General features: G+C 35.6%; 1 protein-coding gene across 26 annotated transcripts in view; it reads left to right on the top strand.

Annotated features, from left to right (window-relative positions):
• Nucleotides 1–25,569, top strand: part of Fer (FER tyrosine kinase) — a 432,292-nt gene that overhangs the window by 252,570 nt on the left and 154,153 nt on the right. For all 26 annotated transcript variants that reach the window (XR_016535240.1, XR_016535241.1, XM_090331531.1 and 23 more), the window contains 3 exons: nt 14,244–14,300; nt 16,235–16,350; nt 19,785–19,879. Coding sequence is in view for 24 of the 26 variants with exons in the window: in XM_090331531.1 (XP_090187657.1) it covers nt 14,244–14,300; nt 16,235–16,350; nt 19,785–19,879 (268 nt within the window). In the remaining 2 variants the exon portion in view is untranslated. The remainder of the gene's footprint in view (nt 1–14,243; nt 14,301–16,234; nt 16,351–19,784; nt 19,880–25,569) is intronic.

Here is a 25,569-nt window from a genome sequence, read left to right as displayed (position 1 = left end):
CCACCCAATTTGTAAAGTTCATTTCCAACATTGTGTCTGGTGAGTACCACAGCTGAATTGGTTCACCCTTTCTCCCCCCATTTCTGTGATTTCCCTTCCCTAAATCAGAAAAACTTATATACAAGACAAAGGGCACAGAAATAAAAAATGATGAAAGCAAGAAATAAACCAAAGTAGAAAAAGTAACTAAACACTATAATAACTTTTTTTAAAATCTCATTTCCATTTCTTGGAACACATTTTGATAAGCATCATTTTATATGGTGATATGCACATTTTTCTTGATTCATCCACTGAGGGGCATCTTGGTTGATTACATAAACCTGAATTCCCACAGAATGAGAGATATTTACTAGCTATACATCAGACAAGGGCCTCATATCTAAAATATACCTATAGCTCAAAAAGTTAGTCCCCAAATAAATCTTCAAAGAATAGCAATGTCATTAATAAGTGAGCTAAAGAGTTAGACATCTTTGAAGATAATATAAGACTGGCCAATGTACACATGAAGAAATGTTCAGTATGTTTAGCCATAAAAGAAGTGCAAATCAGAACAACATTTAGCTTCCACTTCACTCCAGTTAGAATGGCCACTAAAGAATGGCTACACTGTTGGTGGGAATGTAAACTTGTTCAACTACTAGGGAAAGCAGTGTGCCGGTTCCTCAAAAGATGAAACATAGAGCTTCCCTATGACCCAGCAAACCCACTCCTGGGCATTTAACCAAATGAACAAACCTAATTCTATAGGGTGGCAATCAACTTGAAGATGACAAGGTTAAGTGACAACCTATTAAAAGTACAGTTTGAGCAGCTCAAGATCATCTTTGTGGGCTAAAATTTAATTGTGCATAAGCCACTCCACTTTGGACTTGTTGATAATAGCCATAAGGCAAGATGAAGTTGCAAATGTAAAGTAAACTTGTTTTATTTAACCACACCCAAGTTCATTTTATATGCCTGTATACTTTGTTATATCAGTTATTGTAAATCATTGATAAAACTGACCCATGAATATAAATCAGATGATTTAATATAGGTCATTTCTTTATACATATACTGTTGTAACAAAACAACTGCAAAATTTTAGAGTACTTATTTGGAGACATGGTATTTAGGAAGTATTCTTTACTAGAGAAAGATGATTTTCCTCCGGATTATTTTAGATTTTATGTTTTTCTGGACTGAATCAGGCTCTTTCCACCTCAAGGTATTGAAGTTTTAACCTCCAGTGTTACTGTATATAGAAACCACATTTGTAGGGCATAATTAGGATGCAATGATGATGTACAAGTAATAACTAAACTTTGAACTAAATAAAGTAGGGAGAGAGAAGAGTTAGAGAAGGTAAAGAGGGAAGGAATAGAGAAAGAAAGAACAGAAATGGTCTCTGGGAAAGGCCATGTGAGGACAACGTGGGAAGGCAGCAGCTTGCATCTAGTGAGAGAGCCCTCCCCTGGAATTTAGTCATGAGAGGGTTATTGTTGCTAGTATCTATGGTTTACAGTTACATATGTGAAGTTGATTTCCAACACAATGTCTTGTGATTTTCACTGTTATATTGGTTCACCCTTTGTCCTTAAGTTGTACTGTGGAGTTTTTTCTTTTGTTTTCCCCCCTTGGTTTATTCCCTATTGTCAGTGGGTTTTGATCTTGAACTTTCCAGAGTCTAGAACTATGAGGAAGTCCATTAATGTGACTTTAGCCACTCAGCTTCTGGTGTTTTATTATGGCAGTTGAAGTAGACGAATACACCATGAGAAAAATGCTTTTTTTTTTTCTTGCCACTTTTGCGTAGTCCTTTTAGGAGTTAGTGTGTTAGGTGCCTTTCAATCACATATTAGCATGAGGAGATTATAGGGTTCATAAGGGGAACGGTAAATCTCCAAGTTTGTTCAAATTTATGAATATATATTACAAATTAAAAATTACTAGTGAAAACATAGAAGTTACAGAATGTAAAGAATCTTTCATAGGTTCAAATTGAAAATGTAAAAATATTTTGAATTTTGCAATACTGGTATGGTTTCCAAGAGAATACAGAATGGACCTATTGCTTTATGAATGTTGGTATTTTCACAAGCATTGTTACTTAATCATTTATTATTTATTTTTGACCCTTGTTTTAAATAATTCACAAGAAAAAGGGATAATTTGCTTTTATGTGGTAAAAATACTGAATACCTTTAGTTGTTGTTCAAATACAAATGAAATCAATTCAGCTTATGTTGAGCAAAAGGATCAGAGGCTATTTATGTGTCATTGGCTTTACCTTTAGTATGTTTTTTTTTTGTTAAAAAAATTCTGATAAAGGGGAAATAAACATAATCCTTTGTCTTTGGGAGGATAATTAGTTGAAATTTTTCCAAAGGTTCTGTAAGTCCTCAAATTGGTAGAAGTCAGGGATGAATTTGCTTACCCTGTTCTCTAATGTCCTCCAGGCCTAGAGAGCATTTACATGGCATCCCTTAGCCAGTTGTACCTGTTTACCATCAGATTAGCAGATGATCTGGGAATATAGTTTCAAAATGGAAAATAGTCTAAGCTTAGATTCTACATTTCGAACTTCTCACTGCCTTCCAAAGTAACCAGCTTCCTGTGTAGCCAGATGGGCCATCTACTAGAGAATAAGTAAAGATTGAAGGATAGTAGTTTGAGGCCAGCCCAGGTAAAACATAGCAGAACCGTATTTCAAACACAAGCCTTGTGTTATGATATCCTTCTGTAATCTCAGCCCTCATGCACTCAAAATAGGAGGTTTTGGTCCAGGCAAAAAAAAAAAATGTGAGACCCTGGTCCAAGGTCATGAAATCTCATGCCTGAGAATCCTAGTTACTCTAGAGGTTAAGTGCCAGTGCCAGGGGGATTGTAGTTTGAGACAAGCTTTGGGAAAAAAAGTTTGAGACTTAATTCAGTGAATTATTTGGGTGTACCGACACATGCCTATCTTCTTAGCTACATGGAAAGTGGAGGTTTGAGGCACCTGCAGGCAAAAATATGAGAAAATAAGAAAAATAGGAAAAATAAAAAAGAAGGGCTGAGATTCTGTCTTAAGTGGAAAAGTATTTGCCTGGTAAGTGTGAGGCCCTGTATTCAAATTCTAGTACTTCCAGAAAAAAATAACTCATCTAAATGGGATTTATGGTATAGAATGCAGTAGTTCTAAAATGGGGATGCTGTGCCCTTCAGCGAGTAATTGGAAATATCTACGAGCATTTTTCTTGTCACGATTAGAGAAGAAGAGCTCTTGGTGTCTGACATTCTACAGTATACCCCAGTCCTTACCCATTCCCCAAAGAATTATTGGACCTGTCATCATACTGTTGCTAAAAAACCTGACCTAGTGTTATTATGGCTCTACGTCCTCCTCTTGTGGAAGGGAGTACAGCTACCACTAGGTAATTGTAGCCTCCAAGGTACAGGTATGCTGTCCAAAAACTTTGGTTCAGTGTTATGAAGTGTGGAGGGGGAAGATAACCTTTTTGTCACTACCTTGGAAAGCACAGCATGGCTGGAGCAAAGTGAGGGGTTCAGTGTATAAAGTCTCCTTGCAGGCTCAGCTGGTCCAAATTTTCTTAGTAGAAGAACTAGTCTGTGAAAGCTTTGTGACTTAAATGGGAATCTAGAAATGGGCCTCCTATTGCTTCCAGGATTCTGAGATGGTTATGATTAGGAATGTTGAAGACTCAGAGCCCCTTACATGTACAAACCAGCATAGAACCAACTTCCAGCATTCTTAAAAAGCAAACAAATGGGTTTATTTTGGTGAGTTGTATGAGACTCGAGATTATATAATAGCCTCAGGAGGAGCAGAAGTAAAAGATGTAGAGCCATGAATTCTTTGCCTGGAAAGTGCAACAGCCTCGCTGGTATCTAGATTTTCCATTTTGGGTTTATTCATTTCTGAGTCTCCCATAGCTCTGGGCATAGCATTGTTTAAAAGTATGTGTCAGCCCAGCTAGTCACACTTGCTTGGATAGAAATTCTTACCTGCTCACATATATTTCTGTTCACTATAAAATTTATATAGATCTTTTCTGTATATAGTAGAAGAAGATTGGAAGATGCAGACTTTTTTTGCTAATAATTTTGGGTGAGAAGTGTTGTTAATGGCTTGGGGTATGGCATTTCAGATTGATCCTATGAATAGTTCACTTACTTGAATTCACGCTGTGAATCATTTTGAGATATCTTTGTTTCCATCTGAAGGTGATAAGGTAGTTTAGGAATTTTAAGTAAATGAAGGTAATGGGCTCTGTGCTCCTCTAAAGTATTTTCTCATTTTACAAATCCACACCAAAACCTCTTGATTGTTGACATTTTATTATTTGATTTAGGATTAAAGATAAGCCTTATCAGAGTCTAAATCCAACAGCTCATTGTAGACATTTACATATTTAAGTCACTGACACCCAGGGATTTCACGAAACCTCCTTCCTTTTACTGAAACATGAGAACTAAAAGGCATTGTTGAGACACTGTTATTTTCTTTTTCGAACAACTTTCATCTTATGCTTGGTAGCAGCCAACAATACATCATCATGGTTGGTACCTTCACTGTTGTGAACATTTCCTTCTTGTTTTTTTCATTTTTTTTTTTTTTGTGCTGGACCTGGGGCTTGAACTCAGAGCTTGTATACAGTCCCTGAGGACTTTTTTTGGTTTTGTTTTGTTTTTGTGGGTCATGGGGCTTAAACTCAGCCTGGTGCTGTCCCTTAGTTCTTCAGCTCAAGGCCACTGCGTTGCCCTGGGCCTGGGCACTGTCCTTGATATCTTCAGCTCAAGGCTACTGACCTACCCTTGAGCCAAGTCCCACTTCCCATTTTCTAGAGGTTAATTGGAGATAAGAGCCTCAGCTTCTTTTGTGCCTAGGCTAGCTTCGAACCTTGATCATCAGATCTCAGCCTCCTGAGTAGCTAAGATTACATGTGTGAGCCACCACGCCCAGCTGATCTCAGCTTTTTAAATAGCTAGGATTACAAGCATGATCCACTGGCATCCAGTTCTTTAGGGTTTTTCTAGGAAAGAAAATAAAAGCATTTTCTGAGATGTCAAAAAAATTTATCTTGAATCATTGGAGTTATTCCAATTACAGCTACCCAGAATGGTTTGAAAGATCTGTAGATATGAGCAATCCTTCCTAGAGTTGACCTCATTTGAAAGCTTAGAGGAACATGAAGTTTTAGTTGGTTTTCCACAGAGGCCATTTATACTAACAAGAAAGCACACTAGTAGTAATTAACAAGGTTAGCAATTTTGCTTCATCTTTGCCCATTTAGAGCCATATTTGTCTTTGGATAATTAATCATATAAACTGGAACTGATTGGGAATTGATCAGTCCAGTAATTCAGTATGACTTTAACATAAAGTGTCAGTGTGATTATACATTTGGAAAGCATTGGACAAGCATGTTTTTATACTTTTTCATTTTAATATGTCTTTTAAAAAATCTGTGTTGATCAGAAGACTAATACCTGATTTGTACTGCAATAGTACAGATATGTGGAATGTGTACATAATCTAAACTTGTTTGCTCTTGTGCAAAATGAAATTAGAATCATCATGGCAGATCAGTACAGGGCTTTTTGTTATATTAATATATAGCTGTATAAAATATATTAATATATAGTATATTGATATATAATGTGTTTATAAATATGACATATAAATATATATAGCTAGTCCTGGGCCTGAACACTGTCCTTGGGCTTCTCAAGGTTAGAGCTCTACCACTTGAGTCACCACTTCTACCTTTTTTCTATGTATGTGGTACCAAGGAATCAAACCTGGGCCTTCACGCATGCTAGGCAAGCACTCTACTATTTGGCCAAACTCCTGGCCCTTTCATATACTTTTTATTGTTGTAAAGGTGAAGTTAAGTAATGAGTACATTTTTTGAAGTGTCATCAGTGCAGATTTTAATGGAAACATTAGAGCGTTTGAAATGCTATAACATTTTTAGTAATAAGCATGCCATAATTTTTCCACAGCTATGTTGAGGATTCATCTTGTTCTCTAAGCAAACTACATTTAATTTAGAAAGGTCAGAAGTACATTTTTCTCACATTGTTTTTGTTAGTACTAGATTGGACAAAACAAAAAATATAAAACAGAATTATGACAATTGGCAAAAGGTTGAATTGTCAAAGCTGATTCATGTGAACATATATATTGTCCAAGATCAAAGAGCACAAATGTAATTTCTTTCCAGCAATTGTACAAGTAGAAAAAGTGTGTTCGATGTTTAGGTAAGTTTTGGTTTTAGAACATTTAGAAATGATACAAGCATTATAAACTTTGAAGGTGTTTAGTCTTAAGATTAGTCAATTTAACAGAAAATGTTTTATGTAACCAACTAGACATGTCCTTATAAATCTTCAGTTTATCAATTTATTTGCAGTGAGTAAGCAGAAGATAAGGTTTATTTTTCTGGAAATATTTTATTTTTTGCTAGTCCTGGCACTTGAACTCAGGGCCTGGGCACTGTCCTTGGACACTTTTTGCTCAAGGCAATAGCACAACTATTACTTGAGCCATAGTACCACTTCTGGATTTTCTGTATATGTGGTCCCAGGGAATAGAACCTAGGGCTCTGAGCATGCTAAATAAGCACGCTACCATTAGGCCACACTCCTGGCCCTGGAAATTTTTTATAAATAGGTCTTCCCTGGCAAACTTTATCCAAACCAAATATATTTTATTACTACTATTATTAAAGTATAATCTCCAAACTAGTAGCATTGAAGTCATCTGAGAATGATTTTCTATGGTCGGAAAGCAAATTCTAGGACCCTATTTTCAGACTCACTGAATTATCAGAGATGCTGCTAAAGTTTGAAAACCACTGTAAGCCATAACTTTACAAGGATATCTCATGAGGCCATTCATCCTTTAGCATTCTTACCAGTAAGAGAAATGACTCACAGGCCTGTAGATAAGCTTGTCCTTCTCATCCCTAGCCTATTTTATATGTAGTTATGATTTTTAAATCCACATGTACTAAAAGACTAATTTTATTTTTGCCAGTCCTGGGCTTGGGCTCAGGGCCTGAGCACCATCCTTGGACTTTCTCAAGGCCAGAACTCTACCACTTGAGCCATGCACTACTTCTGCCCTTTTTCTATGTATGTGGTACTGAGGAATCGAACGCAGTCTTCGTGCATGCTCCACAAGCACTCTACCACTAGGCCAAACTTCCAGCCCTAAAAGACTAATTTTTAGAATTACTTTGTTGTAGAAGTGATGTACAGAGTGGTACAATGACGAGTCAGGTAATGAGTACATATCCTTTTTATACAATGCCTTCTGTTATTGTCACAATTACAACCAGGACTTTGGGAACCATTTTACCTTTATTGCCCTGTAAATTAGATTATTAAAAATATTTTTAACATATAGAATAGGATAACATACAGGATAGCTACTTTTCATGTTTACTATTGCAAACTATACGTCAGTGGTAGAGTGCTTGCTTACCTACCAAGTTTGAGTCAGGCCCGAGTGTGATTCCAAGCTCCGAGAAGGAATCTATTAAAAAGTGAATTGTTATTGACTTCTTTGAAAGTCAGGAATGGTGTATCTTATGGGCAGATAGGCCCTGTGATTCTGGTAACCATGGAAAACAACATTCTTGACAACCAGGGGTTCTATGCTATCTGCCTGCCTAAGTAAGGGTGAAGATGGACAGAAAGTACATATTTTACATGGTCATTTGACAGTAAATGAAGTATTTTCCATGGTGGGCTATGTGTGGAGATAGAGCAGAAAAATAAATTAAACTGATCTGAAATTTTGGGTTGTCAAAATTGTATGCCATATCATTACATTTACAGATAATGAGAGCAAACTTTTGTTAGAGATTGGGAGTTTAGTATGAATTTGATTAGGTTAGACATTGGAAATTATAAGCAGATAGGTAGATACTCATATATTGAAATCTAGAACTCAAGAGAATAAGTATTGTGAATTTTGATATACACTATTTCTAGAGCCTTCGTTATTTCTGTCTAGAATATTCTTTCTCCTTCTCTACCTGCGTTCAGTATCACCTTAAAAGCCAGTATAAATAGTTCTGTTTGCCCTAATTTTCTTCTGTCTCACTATCATTACCATTTTCTTCCTTTTATTTTGTTCCCTCTCCATTTTATAAAATCTGCAAACATTTTCATTTTTCTGAGAGAAGGGAATTTGCTTTTTTTTATGTTTTACTTAGAAACAAAATGTATGTGGGGACATGAATGTTGGAAATTCTTTTCTACTGCCAGTGGCTGAAGGGTTATGAGTAAGAAGAATGGTTAAATCTTCAGCATGGTTAAATCTTCAGCATGTTAGTAGCTGTGTGTGCTGGTTCATTTTTTTAGATAAGAAAGGCCAAATGAAAATCACCTAGCAAGTGTATTTAAAGACCATCCATTTTGACAATTCCTGGGAACAGGAGGTTCCCACAGTGCCATTTACCATTTTTTTTTTTTACTTTGAATACTGTTGAATAAAGTTCTTAATTCATGAAGTCATTCCAGTACACTGCTAAGAAATCTGACTAGTGCCATGTTTCAGTAAGTCCAGAGGTTCAACACAATAACCTCACCATGTATTCTTGTATAGGCAAAAGGAACCAATTGTACCTTATTACCCCATAAGGTTGTCTGTCTACAGAAAGTGGAGTTCAATGAGGAAGAATTCGTGACAGAGATCCCTCACAGGGGATTCCTGACAACCTAATTCAACAGCAGGTTTCCACACTTCTAGTAGCCATTGGGGAGGAAACAAAACGAACCAGGCCCTGTGTTGTCATTGACTCAAGTGTGGGGACAGCAATGGGTTTGGGAGGATTGGTATAGATGCTGCCTACAAGGGGAAAGCCTTTCCTGCTCTCCAGTGATGAAAGCATCATGCAATCCTCTTTGCTTTGTCCTATTCTCAATGAATATTGCAGAAGCAATATTTCCTGTTAATACCCCTGATTATTTCACATTGTAAAATCAAATTCAGTGGCTATAGGCTAAGTCTATGACATAGTGTTTATGTGTGTATACTAGGATGAACCAGTATATTTTACTACCTAGCTAATTTTAGTCATTTGCTGGAAGACAAAAAGGATCCATGTCAGCACTTTTTCATGTAATCGGCTACATCTTCCTTTACAGTGTGAAACTGGTGGCTGTAAGAATTTTAGTAACAATAACATTCTACAGTTGAGCTGAATGAAAATGAGTTAAAAAAATCAGCATAGGTACAGAAAGTCATTCTATGGCCTGTTAAACTGTGTTAATGGGAGCAGAAGTTACATTATGCGAGGAGGAACTGGATAGTCATTTAAAAGTGAAAGCAATTAGCAAGCCACTGGCACCTTACATCTGTAGTCATAGCAGCTAAGGAGGCTGGGATATAAGACTATGGTTTGAAGCTAGGAAAGTCCAAGCGATTCTTTTTTTTTTTTTTTTTTTTTTTGCCAGTCCTGGGCTTGAGCTCAGGGCCTGAGCACTGTCCTTCGACTTTCTCAAGGCTAGAGCTCTACCACTTGAGCCTCAGCACCACTTCTGGCTTTTTTCTATGTATGTGGTCCCAAGGAATCGAACCCAGGTCTTCATGCATGCTAGGCAAGCACTTGAACCACTAGGCCAAACTCCCGGCCTCCAAGCGATTCTTATCTCTAACTACTGAAAGTGCCTAAAATGGAGCTGTTGTTCATGTGGTAGAATACTAGCCTCGGGCAAAAGATGCTCAGGATTAGTACTCGGGCTCTGAGTTCCAATCCAAGACTGACACAAGAAATTATTTCTATGAAGATAAATAAAAGTGAATTATAAGCATATAAGAAATATTTTTTGAAACTTGGCTAATGTAACAGACTTTTATTAAGGTGGTAATATCATTCCTAAGTAAGAACCATTTATAAAGTATTTTGGAATTCTGTAGAATCCATTTATAGAACATTCAAACAAGTATTCAGCTTACTACAATCTTCTGAAATAATTTCTAGACCATCAGATTACATACTTATCAATAAAGATTTTTTTCCCTCTTAATCAGTCCTTATAACTTTCAAAGATAGCCATATTCTGAATAATCCTTCGATTCTAAAAGCATAATTTCACCAGGATTTTGATTAGAACAAATGTGTTAAATAGGCTAAGAAGATAATGAAGCAAGCTGACTAGAAACCTGTGTATAAAAGAATAGTGGAGATAGCAATTATTTCTCAGTATGCAGAGTAGAAAAATTATATTCTCTGACAATCATTTTACATTATATTTTCTCATGTTTTATTAATGCTTGAGAAGATTATGGCATGGCATAATCCTTATACCGTCAGAATAAAAGCTTTAAAACTTCACATTGTGAATATGTTCAGGAGCTCATTCATGTTTTGGGGCAACATTTTTGTTATTGAGATTATTTTGTCTATGTTCCTTCCCTTTTTTTCCTCCTCCTCTCTCCTTCTCTCCTCCTTCTCTCCTTCCCCTCCTCTCAAATTTCTCCCATTTATCTTCCACTTACTCTCTTGCTTTGCTCCCCATTCCCCCTTTTAAGTGATCATTCGACACATTTCACCATGTATGGACATGCCCAGAACTTGGGGTAACTAAATGTTGGATTTGAAGTACTTTGGCTCTTGCTTGGATGTGGATTGTGTTATTATGTAAACATATATTTTTCTTTAAGACAAATACTATGAAAAACAATAGTTTAAAGAGAATGTTGGCCAGGTGTCAGGCTCATGCCTGTAATCCTAGTTATTCTGAAGACTGAGGTCTGAGTTTAGTAGTTGGAAGCCAGCGCAATCAGGGAAACGGGTGAGACTCTTTATCTCGAATTATCCACCAGACTAGAGCTATGGGTCAAGTGGTAGTACACATACCTTCAGCCAAAAAAGTATTTCAGGGACAGTGTCCAGACCCCAAGTCCAAGTTCAGCCCCAGAACCAGCACCAAAAAAAAAAAAAAAAAGGGCAAAATGAAGACATGTATGAAAAACCTCATTTCCTTTTCAGTTTTGGACTAGATTAAGGTGATTTTCAGTGTTAAAAGTGTGTCCAGGGACCGGGAGTTTGGCCTAGTGGTAGAGTGCTTGCCTAGCATGCATGAACACCTGGGTTCAATTCCTCAGTACCACATATACATAGAAAAAAGCTGGAAGTGGTGCTGTTGCTCAAGAGGTAGAGCTCTAGCCTTTAGAAAGTCCAAGGACCACACTCAGGCCCTGAGCTCAAGCCCAGGACTGGCAAAAAAAAAAAAAAAAAAGAAACTGGGTTAAGAAAGTTTGCTTTCTTCCTGCAGAATTATGAATCAAATTGAGGTATAAATTTAAAATGCTTGATTACTGGGATCAATTTGCTTTGAACACTTTTAACTTGAAATGTGTTCCTCTATCATGTAACCTTGTTAAAGACGATAACTTCATGGAGAAATGTTCAGCATCCCAAAGAGACATGATAGTGATTGATTGGTATAATCATGACCATCTGCACCCTGTGGCAATCCACCAAGAAGCATTGTTATTCCCGTTTAGCAGAAGACATGCCATGTATTTGCTTCATTGCTCACTATTCCCATGAAATCTAATGTTTAGGTTTGTAACATTTTGAAGTTTTAATTAAGTTTTATATCTAGTAGTTTTGTATCTCATCCCTATAAGTATACCAATTCAGTGTGCAAAGAGATTGCATTCATTAGAAAATGTTTTTCTAATTGCTTAATTTTGCTGATAGGTTGTTTTAAAATTCTTTATATTCTAAGGGCTGGTCGTGTCACCTAGTGGTTGAGTGCTCACCTAGCTTGAATGAACACCTGGGTTGAATTCCTTGCTACCACATACACAGAAAAACCCAGAAGTGGTACTGTGGCTCAAGTGGCTGAATGCTAGCCTTGACCAAAAGTGTTCAAGGACAGAGTGCTGGCCCTGAGTTCAAGCCCTAGGACTAGCAAAAAGAAAAAAAAATCATATTCTAGTAAAAAACTGGCAGTGTTACTATTTCATTTCCCTAGATAATATATAATAGTATTGAAACAGAAGGACTTGAGCTCACGGTCTGAGCACTATCCTTGGACTTTTTCAAGGCTAGAGCTCTACCATTTGAGCCAACTTTTTTTTTTCTATGTATGTGGTACCAAAGAATCGAACCCAGGTCTTCGTGCATGCTAGGCAAGCACTCTACCACTAGGCCAAACTCCCAGCAAGGATGAGTTTTTTAAAGTTATTGATTATATAAAGGCTACACAGAATTGACTTATACTTCTGCCAGTATGTAAAGCTATTGTATTTGAAAGCTTTTTTTTTTTGGTCACAACTTGAAGTTTTACTGAAATGTGCAAAGTATAAGGTTATACTAGACCTAATGAACAAAGATTAGTTCAATTTACATAGCAAAATCATTTGAAACAAAGCACATAGACAATAGTAGTAAAAACTTTTAGGACTGCAGCTTGAAAATTGGAAAAAGTATAAACCCAGTTTCAGTCAATTAGTTTATGGTAATCTTTTAATGTGATGTAGTCTTATGCATTACCTTAAGTTACTTCATTTTGATAGACAGCACAAGTTACAAAAATGGTTGAGTAAGACATAACTATTAAAATTAGATATAAGTAAAACACTAGCCCTGTCTCCTAGCCTTAAAGCCCTTACAGTGAGTGCCTACTCAGTAGTTCACTGGACTCATTAAATAGTAATTATCATGGCTGAGCTTTATTTCAACATAGGATTTATGCAAAGAACAGTAAGAATAGTAAACCAGGTCAAACACAGGCTTTCTTGTATGAATGGCATGCTGAGAAAATTCCTGCGCAAATCAGTCTGCAAGCTACAAGGATATATGTGATACCATTGCTAAGGAAACCACATTTGCATCTTAAATTCTGAATTTCTGTGCAACTGCTACATCACATACATCATCTATAGTATATATGCTATATACGTATGTATATGGAAACTTATTGTTAGGTCATAATTTTGATTCATATAATGATGAGAAACTACATTGTAGCATTGCTTAAAATAAATAAATCATGAATAAATATTTTAGTCCAGTCACAGCTGCCTTCTCATTCCTACCCGTCTTTTTTTTTCAGCTGTATTCCTTTTTGATTTTTTTTCAGTTACATTCCTTTCCAGTCCCATTTTTCTTGATCCATAAACTCTTCTTTAAAAAATTAAACCACAGGGCCAGGAGTTTGGCCTAGTGGTAGAGTGCTTGCCTAGCATGCACAAAGACCCGGGTTCGATTCCTCGGTACCACATATATAGAAAAAAGCCGGAAGCGGTGCTGAGAAAGTCCAAGGACAGTGCTCACTCCCTGAGCTCAAGCCCATGACTGGCAAAAAAAAACCAAAAAACAAAAAAACAACAACAACAACAAAAATTAAACCACAAATTGGATAGGGAAAGGGGGAAATTAAGCTGAGCGGGGGAACGGGAGGAGGGAAATAGGGACTGTGTCATGAGAAAGGGTATCAATGTTTGTGAAGTAATGCACCTTCTATCTGGCGAATATAATGTAACCCTTCTATTAATTACAATAAAAAATCTAAAAAAATCCACATAAAACAATATCAGAAAATTAATAGCTGTGATTTTTACATGCTAACATATTCCCTTTAATTGTAATCGGCTTTGATCATATTGTGCCATGCTGCTTTATAACAGTGGGACACTGCTTCATAATGGCATATTTACATCACTGGTGTGGCCCATCTAGTGACAATATAATGGATGCTTGTTGCTTTATTACAGCACACGAAATAACTTTGGAAAGATATGAGACTTCATGCAGTGTGATAGAAAATGTAACTCACAGCCAGTTTATATGGTGAAAAGTTAGCATTTAGGAATATGGTTTGTGTAGAAAAGTTGTTTTAGGATCACACAAAAATTAAAAATTATACCTTGTGAATAAAACTCATTCATGTTCTTAGGACAAAATTTTAAGGACAAATAATAGCATAGCCAATGCTTTATGGTTAGTGGAAAATACATGCTGTGTTTTAGTTAAAGTGATACTATCCTTTTGAAAACTGAGATTTCTGATAGAACTCGGACATAAGGTAGTAAACTCAGACATAAGGTAGTAAACGTTTCCTAAATTGCTTTTACAGCATCTTGAAGTTATAACTGTTTAGTCTACTGTTGATTGAATGCTCTGAATGAAATATACTTTTAGTGTCTCAGATGAATTTTCTTACAGGAAATGTATTCTTGCTTGAACTAAGCCTGGTTTTGTTTTGATTTTCTTCTGCCACAGGATAAGAAATGGACCCTCAATCATGAAGATGTGACCTTGGGAGAACTCCTGGGCAAGGTATATAATCAACTGAGCTAAATAACCAAGTCTTTTCATTTCCCAAATTTTTCACTTTTTTGTTCATTTGAAGCTTTTTAAAAATTCCAACGCAGAGCAAGGTTCTTTAGCATTACCCTAAAATACTACAATACTATGTCTGTTATAAGTATTAAGATACAGAAGTAGGTGTATGAAGCTCTTTAGCCTTAAAGATGATTCTTTTAAAAAGTTTTTTCTCAAAGGTTATAATAATGTTAATAGCATGTAATAAAGCCCAAACTATTGAGGTATGATTTGAAAAGAACTGACCAAATCATATAAATTTAAATAAAATTCGAGTTTTTTTTTGCGGCTTATGGAATACTCCAGAAAAAGTGAAATATTACTTCTTAGGGTTTCAGGATTGTTGATAAAACCACTGGGCATGTTATTTCAGTGTAAAAATAATTTTGACAGGACTAGTTTTAACATGAATATCCATTTTGTAATTGTAACTAGCTCCAATAGTGGTCAGAGAGGGCAATCTGTATAAGTGCTTTTCCTTCCAATCTACTTGCAAGTATTTGAGATTCATTGGCCATATTCAAATATATCTACCACTAAAGTGAGACATTTGATAGTTAAACTATTAAGTGTATAATTTTATTTATAATTGAATTTTAGTGATAAATAATAATAATACTTTAGTGATAAAGCCTATAACTTAGGGATATTTGTCTTGAAACCTTAGTTTCATGGTCTACTGTGAAAAATTCAGATTATTTTGTTAAAGATATACATAACTTATGAATGCTAACCACTAGAGGTGTTAAGGCCTAGCACTTTAATGTAATATTGTTATCAGTTAGGTTGTTATTTTTTTTTTGCCAGTCTGCAGCTGGAACTTAGGGCCTGGGAACTGTCCTTGGGCTTTCTAAAGGCTACCGTGCTACCATCTGAGCAACAGCACGACTTTTGGGTTTTTCTATATATGTGGTCTGAGGGAATTGAACCCAGGGCTTCATGCATGTCATGCAAGCAACTCTACCACTAGGCCATGTTCCTGACCCTCCATTATTTTATATTTGAATATGAACTTAGTAAATTGACTCTGATTCTTAAATTTTATTAAAAGCTCTATTTAAACCATGGATCCCTGCAGTAATCTATTTCAGATTTTTTTTGCCAACTACTATTTTAAAATACATTGTCCAAGTAGAAGCTTTGAATTGCTATTTGAATAGATCCAGTGCTAATGTGCTTAACTCAGTTTCTCATGGCATAGAAATACCTCAGAGAATATTCAAAAATAGTTGTACTAGTCAATTAGCTTTAAGATTTTTATTACATTGTGTAGTCTTACATCAAAAAACTAAATTTACTTCAGAGTTTCTTGAAATAGGCTGAAAATTTCAAATGTTGCATCAAAATAGATGTGGGTAAATGCATCAGTTCATCCTGGGTGACACTAACATTTGAGTTGGAGCCCTTCCTCCTTCATGGCTGTGGCTACTGAAGACTCCCTTCTGTGCCTTGATTCCACTGCCTTTCTTCACTTCCTGTTCACACACTGCTCTGATATGGATGTCAGTTTTAGTTTCTCCTCAAAAGTTTGCTTTAACTTAAATAATTTTAAAGCAAAAAAATATATTTCTGGGATAAACTAGTTGGAAGGAAATCACATAGCTTTGAGAGCATCCATTTGGGTCTCTCCTTTTATTCTTTCAATTTTCTCACCATTTTCTTTTCGGTTTGCCTTTATCTTCAGTCCTCTATATGGTTAATGTGTGAACAGTATATTCAAGGCTGAAGAGTTTATAAGAACAAAATTATTTGTCTTTATTTCCTCTCAAAGGTCTCAATGAAGCTAACTTACCACTCAAAATTTTTTATTACCTGACAGACTTAAATGCTATACTTGTACAAACCAAACACTTGTACAGACCAAACAATGAATGTATTTGTATTTTCAGGGAAATTTTGGTGAAGTGTATAGGGGTACGTTAAAGGATAAAACTTCTGTTGCTGTTAAAACATGTAAAGAAGATCTTCCTCAGGAACTGAAAATAAAATTTTTGCAAGAAGCCAAGTGAGTTTTCCAAAGTAATACAAAATATGCACTTAATTCATTATAATGTGTTTGTTATTCATCATTAGGCATTTATAACTTATTAAAATGTAAGTTTGAGAGCATTTTAAATTGTGACTTGTTGGAGAAAGGAACTCATAAATAAACAATGGAAGAAATTTTCTGGTTTTGAGGTAAACTGCGAGAACTAAGTGTAAAAAAAATGGTTATTCTCTAAATATTTTAAATACTTGTCACACATATACATTTTTGTAATCTTGTGATTTTCTTCAAAATCATCCATAGAAAAGATTTATCCTTGTTTGTTTAGGTATATGATTATGCACTTTTTTTTTGTTGGTCTTGGGACTTGAACTCTGGGTCTGGGCATTGTCCCTGGGCTCTGCACCTCAAGGCTATTGCCCTACCCCTGGAGTCACAGAAGCACTTCTGAATATTGCCATTTGGTTTTTTTTTTTTTTTTTGCTTATTAGCTCTGAGAATCATACATTTCCTTAGCTAAAAGTCCAGAATTTGTTAAAAATTTGCATCCTGTTTCTTTTACAATTCATCTTGTAAGTTGATACTTCTAGTAAAATTTAATGATCCACCTTGCTGTCCTGTTTTGAACCACTTAAATAGGGAGATGATTTGGCTAAATTAATTGATGGCCATGCTGGGGATGGAGGGAATGATGGGTGCTGGATGGATGATTGAACAATGAAAATTGATAAATTTTGTGGTATAAAAGAAAAATGAAGCATATAGGAAAAATCCCATAGCATGGATCATTTTGGTGTAAATTTCTATACTTAGCAACAAATATGGTATGAATGGGTCAAGTATCTAAAGAATTATAATACAATTTTTAAATAAATATTATTGGAAATGAGAAAATTAACAAAAGCTGTGCTGTTATACTTAATTTATAGTCTTGTTGTAATTCACAGATATTATGATAAAAGGCTGTGTCTAAAATTATTTCCAAAAACTTAAATTTCTTAATTTAACTTTGCTAAAATAAACTTCAATTTCTTTTAAAAATGAAATTAGGGAGTTCTGTATTATATACTAATTTTTTCCCATGTAAACCTCTGAGTGCTCTTTAATAGGGTTCTTGGCCAGCATGAACATAGATATCTGTGCAGTTTCTTTAAAGCTTCATAACTTTTTTCCTTCTTGGAAATTTCAAGCTTTGAGGAATTCTAGAGATGAAAGGAAATGTTCTAGAATTCTTCCTTGTCTGGCTTCATTTACAAGTCATTTTTTTTTTTTACTTTTTGCCAGTCCTGTGGCTTGAACTCAGGGCCTGGGCACTGCCCTTGAGCTTTCTCAATGATAGTGCTCTACAGCTTGAGCCACAGCACCAGTACTGGCTTTTCTGTGTATGTGGTACTGAGGCATCAAACTCAGGCTTCGTGCATGTTAGGTGAGCACTCTACCACTAGGCCACATTCCAGGCTCCAACTCATTCTTTTAATCTTACATGTTTTTTAAACCTTTCCCTCGCATAGTTAAACAAGTACAAAACCCACATAATTTTTTAAATTTTTTTTATACAAATGAATCACCATTTAACAAAGCAATATAATGTATCTTGGGCCAAAGTTTTTTTTATTTTTTTACATTCTTCTATGGAATGAAGACTACCAAGATTTTCACATAGAAGTAAGGTTATACAGAAGAACTAAAATGTAGCCGAGCGATGTGGCGCAAGCCTATAATACTAGCTACTCGGGAGGCTCAGATAATGAGGATCTCAGTTGAAAGTCAGCCTGGCCACTAAAATCTTTGAGACTCTCACCTCTAATTAACCACCAGAAAATTGAAATGATTCTGTGGCTTAAGGGATAGGGTGGTAGCCTTCGAGCTGAAGAGCTCCAAGACAGTGCCTAGGCCCAGAGTCCAAGGGTCACCTTTCACACACATAGAAACATAGAAATAATCAAGGCAAATGAGTTATCTGATCTGTTTTAGCTCATACTTTTAGTGTATAGTGTATCTTTATTGATAAAACCTGTGATGAAGTTGGACCTTCATCCAGATGAAGTTTGCAGTCCTTTAACTGAAGCTTTTACTGAAGCTGTTCACTAAAAATTTAAACATTTTACCATCTTTCTCAAAATTTTTGTACTTCTATCATTTAAAAGTGAAAATCATTTTAAGAATTTACTATGAAATCTAGTGAAGGTAGTCTTACTAGTATTTAGCAGCAAGTGATGATTTTTGAAAGATTTATTTTTTAAGATGACTATTATTCAGAGTAACACCTTTTAAATGAATGCTTAATTGAATTAATAATTGACTCAAACAGATAGGAGTCATGCTTGCAATCCTAGTTACTCAGGAGTTTGAGACCTTGAGGACTGTATTTGACACTAGACAGAAAAGTTTAAAAGACTCTCGTGGCATTTACCCAATCATCCAGAAACAAGGACGTACTAAATCCACTACCACTAAATCCACTAGCACAACAATGTTCTTTGCAGCACTATTTACCATAGCAAAAATATGGAACCAACCCAGATGCCCCTCAGTTGATGATTGGATCAACAAGATGTGGCATTTATACACAATGGAATTCTATGCTGCTGTCAGAATGACATCACCCCATTTATAAGGAAATGGAAAGACTTAGAAAAAATCATATTAAGTGAAGTAACTCACTCAGAGAAACATAGGCTCATTGGTTTCCCTCATTAGTCATAATCAGTAGAAACCTTGGTCTCGCCTAGCAAAGATATACAATAGAAAAAAAAATCTAGATATTTAAGGCCATATAGTATGACACTAAATGAAAGGATCTCCAGGATATACAAACAAAAGCCATATAATGAGTGATTGTTGTCCTTAATGTACTATGTTATCTCTCATCTCTTTTGCTATCCCTTGGTTATGTCATATTGTTACAGTATTTCACTTTGTTATCTGATATATTGGATATATGCATATTTGGTTATTTGAAATTGGATAGGGAAGGGGGAAAACAAGATGAGGAGAGGGAGTGGGGGGAGGGAAATGGGGACCAAGACATGAGGAGTATTAGTGTTTGTGAAGTAATGCACCTTCTGTCTGGTGAATATAATGTAACCCTTCTATTAATTACAATAAAAACTATATGAATGAAAAAAATTTAGAAGACCAAAAAAAAAAAAAAGACTCCATCTCCACTTAGCAAAAAGTTGGTCAGGGCATGTTTCTCAAGTAGTAGAATAACAATTGTGGGCAATAAGCTGAAGCAGACCAGGCACCAAATTGAAATACAAAATTGCAAAAAATAATTTACTCATTTATCTTGGGTTTTTATCGTACTTCTTTGTGTCCTATTGGTCATAACTAGGTCACACTTACATTTTAATAAGTAAAATTAAAGACTATCTTACTTGTACAAACCTTTATGAGATAGTGCTTGATTTTCTTTATTCAAATAACTATTGTTATATTTTTGTCTCCAGAATTCTGAAGCAATATGATCATCCCAATATTGTCAAGCTTATAGGAGTTTGCACGCAAAGACAGCCTGTGTACATCATTATGGAACTTGTCCCAGGTAATGTGAATTGAAGGTTTTCTTGGTGACACTTTAATATCATGTCTTATTGCATTGTGTTTAGCCTCTTTGATTTAATGTTTTTGAATATTTTGTATAACATGTTTCTGATAACAAAGAACTTATATATTTACACAATATTTTTATAGACTATATAATATTTTGTTGTTTTTTTAGAAAATAGAGCCAATATCTCCTAGGAACGAATTTATTAGAGTTGGATATAGAATTGAGTTTTATGTTTTTGTGTGAAAGGTTTTGAGAAAGATAGTTACTTAGACAGTGTGACATATCTGGACAATTGCTTTGTTATGTATGGAAATGTACTTGGAAACTGACATACAGGGAATATGAATGCAAATTTCAGATGCTATGTCTTAAGTTGAAGGGGACAATGTAAGTTTTATACAAAAATTATATCCTGACAAGTAATTCTGTTGATATTTTTTTGAAATACAGTGAGAGGTAGAAAATTAAATGCATAATGCCCATTTCAATAATCTAATTATGGGCAGACACAGGTGGCTCACACATATAATCCTAGCTATTCAGGAGTCTGAGATTTGAGGATCCCAGTTTGAAGCCAGCCTGGGCAGAAAAGTCCCAGTGACACTTTTTTTTTAAGTTGTCTGTTGTGGGGCTTGAACTCTGGGCCAGAACACTGTCCCTGACCTCTTCAGCCCAAAGCTAGCACTTGAATCACAGCACCACTTCCCATTTTCTGTTAGTTAATTGGAGGTAAGAGTCTCACAGACTTGAGTGCCTGGAGTTGGTTTTGAATAGTGATCCTCAGCTGTCAGCCGCCTGACAGCTCCAGCACCTGGCTTCCTGTGAGACTCTATGTCCAATAAACTACTCATAAAAAGGTGGAAGTGATGCTGTGGCTGAAGTGGTAGAGGGCTAGCCTGAGCACAACGAGTCTCAAGGATAGCACTCACGCCTTGAGTTTAAGTCCCAAGTCTGGCATTTTTTCTTTTAAATCTAATTATAGCCCTAAACTGATTTCTTGTATCAGTTTGTTATTTTTGTTGTTGTTGTTTTGGTTTTGTTTTCCCAGGTAGATATTTAATACAGAGGCTTTCATTTTTCTTTTTCAATTTAATCATAAGACACATACTGTAACACTAATTGAGGATTCACCACTTAAAAATTATTCTAAATGTGGTGTACAGAGATGTTACATAACTCAGGTAATGAGTATATTTCTGTTTGAGTAGCTTCACTCCCTCCTCATTTTTCCTAGTTATTTCCCTTCTGAGCCCTAGCCCCCCAAGATTGTATAGGTCATTTCCAACATAGTATACAGTGAGTATTGCTGAGTTAGTTCACCCTTTGTCTCACCATTTCTGCACTTCATTTCCCACCCCCTTACCAGATAAACTTACCCACAAAAGGCATATAAATTTTTAAAAAATAAAACAGTGACAAAAGGAAAAAAAGCAAAAGTAATATTAAAAAACCCTCTTATTTCCAATTGTTGGAGTTCATTTCAATAGGTGTCATTTATATAATCATGTGCATGTACATTTCATGGTTTCCCTCATCTGTAATAATTAGAATGTACCTGTAAACTGTAAATAAACATAATATATAGTAAGGAACAAACTTACATTTGGACATGATTAAACATGACTCTAAACACAATGAGACCAAATGATAATATTCTTTGGAGATCACCACTTTTTAATGCAACTTTTGTTGAGTTTATTGTGTCATAGTTATCTATTTATTTTTACCTTTCCTTTATGGTGACTACAGAGAGTTTGGTTTTGTGTATCTACATAATTTATCCACCCAGTAGCTTCTCTCTTTATTATATTTTGAGAAGAGCTCTCAGTAGGTTTGAACTCTTAGTAAAAGTCACTGCAAAAGTAGGATAAAAACTCAGCAATAGAATTGTTGGATCAAAGTTGATAGACATTTGATTTATGGTAAATGTTTTAGCTTTCTATTGCTGTGTTACAAATTGTCACAGTAGGGAGCTCTAATCCACTACCAAGCTTATTCAGTTGTTGGCAAAATCCATATGCCTGTAGCTATTACTTTGGGTTTACTATTTCTATCTACTGGCTCTCAGCTGTGGGGGGGTTTCACTTACATTCCTTTCTCCTGGTCTGTACATCTTCAAAGCCAGTACTAGCCTGTCAAAATCATCAAGTGTTTTGAATTTCTCTGACCTAATATTTCTGTTTTAAGTGAAAGAATAGTGGCTACTACTTAAAAGGGATCCTCTGACTGGATCAGCTCTAGATAATCTCTTAGATTGGGTGTACTTTGGGACAAAGCCTTTTTAGCTATCGTAATCATATTCACAGCTTCCAGGGCTTAGTATTCGGGAAGCCATCTTGAAACTCAGTCTTTTAGAGTATATTTGTCCAATTTTTTTTTAAAGCTTTGTAGAATCTGAAGCCATGATGATAGATTTTTTCACTCTGTTCCATTAAGTCCTTTGGTTCATCTTGAAGTGTCATTGATTGTTTCTACCTAGCCATAATTTTTTAGCATAATTCTTATTTGGAAAATCTGTTCATTATGCTTTTCAAATAGTGGCAAAATTCATTATACTATATCAAAAGAACATTTTTATTTCACAGTATTGTCAGAACAGGAATGGGAATCTGTCAAGCTCATGATGGCAGATACTTGTCTTTTTTTTTTTTTTTTTTTGCCAGTCCTGGGCCTGAGCACTGTCCTTAGGCTTTCCTCAAGACTAGAGCTCTACCCTGAGCCACAGCACCACTTCCAGCTTTTTTTTTCTATGTATGTGGTACCAAGGAATTGAACCCGGGTCTTCGTGCATGGTAGGAAGCACTCTACCACTAGGCCATACTCCCAGCCCCAGATACTTGTCTTTTAAAATAATTATTTGAAACCTTGGGATTGTATCCCGTGTAATAAAAACCTCTTTTTTTTCTTTTAAGAAGTGCTATAATCACATTCTAGAAAGCATTAAATATTTTAATTTTTATACCATGGTTAGTTATTCTTTGAGAACATCCTATGTTCAATTAAGTTTAACATTCATAAAATGTCTGCGTACTAAGAGCTATGGGCATTATTTTGAAATCATTACCATGATCAAGATAATGCATACACATAGCACCCCAGATTTTTCTCATGAATCTTGATGGATCTTTCACATGCCTAGCTTGGCCAATAACTCACTACTTTCTGTCACACATGTATTCATTACAGTTCCTTAAAACTTAAATGGAATTATGCAGTAAATACCCTTTTCCTCTAGAGTCTTCTGAGGATAATCATTTTAAGTTCATCCATATTTTAATGGCTAGCTATCAGTGACTCATTTCTCCTAATTGGTTAATACTCCATTGTATAAATCTATATTCTATCCCTTTAGATATTGATAGACTTTTGGGTTACTTTCACTTTGAAGTTGATATGCGTATTCCTATTCAAATTTTATGGATATGTGATTTATTTTTTCTTCTTTTTTTGTTTTGTTTTGTTTTTTTGTGAGTCTTGGGGCTTGAATTCTGCCTGGGCTGGGGTGCTCTCCCTGCCTGAGCTCTTCAGCTCAAGGCTACTGCCCTATTCCTGGGCTTGGGCATTTTCCCTGACCTCTTCAGCCCAATGCTACAACCCTACCCTTGAGCCAATTCCCACTTCCCATTTTCTAGAGTTTATTTGGAGGTAAGAGTCTCAGGTCTTTTTGTGCCTGGGCTGGCTTTGAACCTTGATTCTCAGACCTCAGCCTCCTGAGTAGCTAGGATTACAGGCATGAGCCACTGCGCCCAGCTTGCTTTCATTTTTCTTGTGAAACGATCTAAGGGTACAAGATACTTGTTTGGGTGAATATATAGGTCTTCATTCTATAATTTTTCTACATGTTCACAGGTATGAAAATAGCTTTCTTTTCGGCAAACAAATTTTCTTATTTGTCTTTATTGTGAGTAAAACTGTAAAGGGAAGATTTAGAAAACTTAACAGGTTAAAAGCAAAATTGAATATGTACTCCGTGTCTTATATATAAACCATTTCTAAAATGTTCTATAGAAAGATTTTATATGCTCCTACACTAGTCAGATAATTGAGGTCTTTGGAGTCATAAATCCAGAGTGTATTTAACCAGAATAATGTTTAGGGAGATTCTTAACATATGAGAATTCAAATTGAGTGAATGCTATAAGATGATTTTGTCTCTATTTGAATCATGTCTTGAATTATGAATGTGATTGCTTGTTGAATAAAACCAAGTCAGTTCTTAATGAAGAAGATGGGAAGAAATCATAAGCACAGTAGAAGGAAAGCTGTGTGTACCATAAGATGACCTCTAGTTTTGAAGATAATTCTTAATTCTTCATTAGTATTTAAAAAAACTCAAGATATGGTTTCAACAAATATACTCCTATGGTTTCAAGAAATATACTCTAGGTAGGTATGGCCTTTTTCCAGTAGGTAGTTAAATTTTGATTGCCAGATTTATTATGGTGGATAGCCGACCTCATAACTTAACCTCCAGGTACAATATTGACTGTGTTGGATTTGATCAATGTAGTTTATTTTAGCATGTCTTTAAAAAATGTCTCAACTTTAGTTTTATAGTATCCCTTCATTTTGAATAGACTGTTCTGAATTCAGAACTTACTGGATGTAATTGAAAATTGTAATTCTCTGGTATATTCTCAGCTATGAGATACATAGCCCTTGGAAATTCTCAGATGAATATTAATTTTAAAATGAGTTCCAGCTTTGAAACTCTTAGAATTCTAGAATTCTTCATAAAATTTTAAATATTATCAGAATATATCTTACCTTAATAACTGCATCCTGTATTTGATAACATCAGAAGGAAATCAAGCTCCTTAAATTCATGTTGTCTTAGATATCTAGGGCAAGGGATCCAGATACGGTTATTTTGCCCAGTATCCTTCTTATTTTTTGACAGTCCTGGGGCTTGAACTCAGGGCCTGAGTGCTGTCTTTGGACTTTATCAACCCTGGCGATCAATGGGGTGACAGATGTCGCAGCCAGATCGCCCTCACATCCTCTTCAGACTTTATCAAGGTTAGAGCTCTACTACTTGAGCCACAGCACCACTTCCAACTTTTTCTATGTATGTAGTACCAAGGAACTTTGTGCATGCTAGGCAAGCACTCTACCACTAGGCCAAACTCCCGGCTTGCCCAGTGTATTTAAGTTTGTAGATGTCCTTTTTAAAAAAAAAAAAAATCTGGTGTTTTTTTGTTGTTGTTGTTCCACTCATGAGGCTTGAATTTAGGGCCGGGTTGTGTTCCTGAAGTTCTCTTTACTCAAGACTGGTGCACTATCATTACTCCACTTACAGCTTTTTCTAAGTCGTTTCTTGAAAATAGTGTATCATGGAGTTTCCTGCCTGGGCTGGATTCAAACCAAAATTCTCCGATCTCAGCCCCACAAGTAGCTAGGATCACAGGCATGAGCCAGTAGTTCTGGGCTCAAAATTTATTTTAATCTGTTTCCAGTCACAATTTCTGTAGTCAGTTTTACCAATTCTGATTAGAATTTTTGAAGTAAATGCTTTTTCCCATTGATTATGAAATTGTATATTTTTCTTGATTCAAGCTGAATCTATTTTAGTCATAATATCATAGCTGTAGACTATTATGTCAGTCACGAGGACAGTTCAAACAAAATGCCAAACTATAGAAATTTACTCAATAAATTTGTCATTTTTTTTCACTCATAAA

This window comes from Megascapheus bottae, chromosome 4, assembly GCF_031878675.1.
Source record: "Megascapheus bottae isolate mThoBot1 chromosome 4, mThoBot2.hap1, whole genome shotgun sequence".
NCBI classification, from domain to species: Eukaryota; Metazoa; Chordata; class Mammalia; order Rodentia; family Geomyidae; genus Megascapheus; species Megascapheus bottae.
The sequence above is the reverse complement of the archived record's forward strand: the minus strand, read 5'-3'. Positions and strand labels throughout refer to the sequence as shown.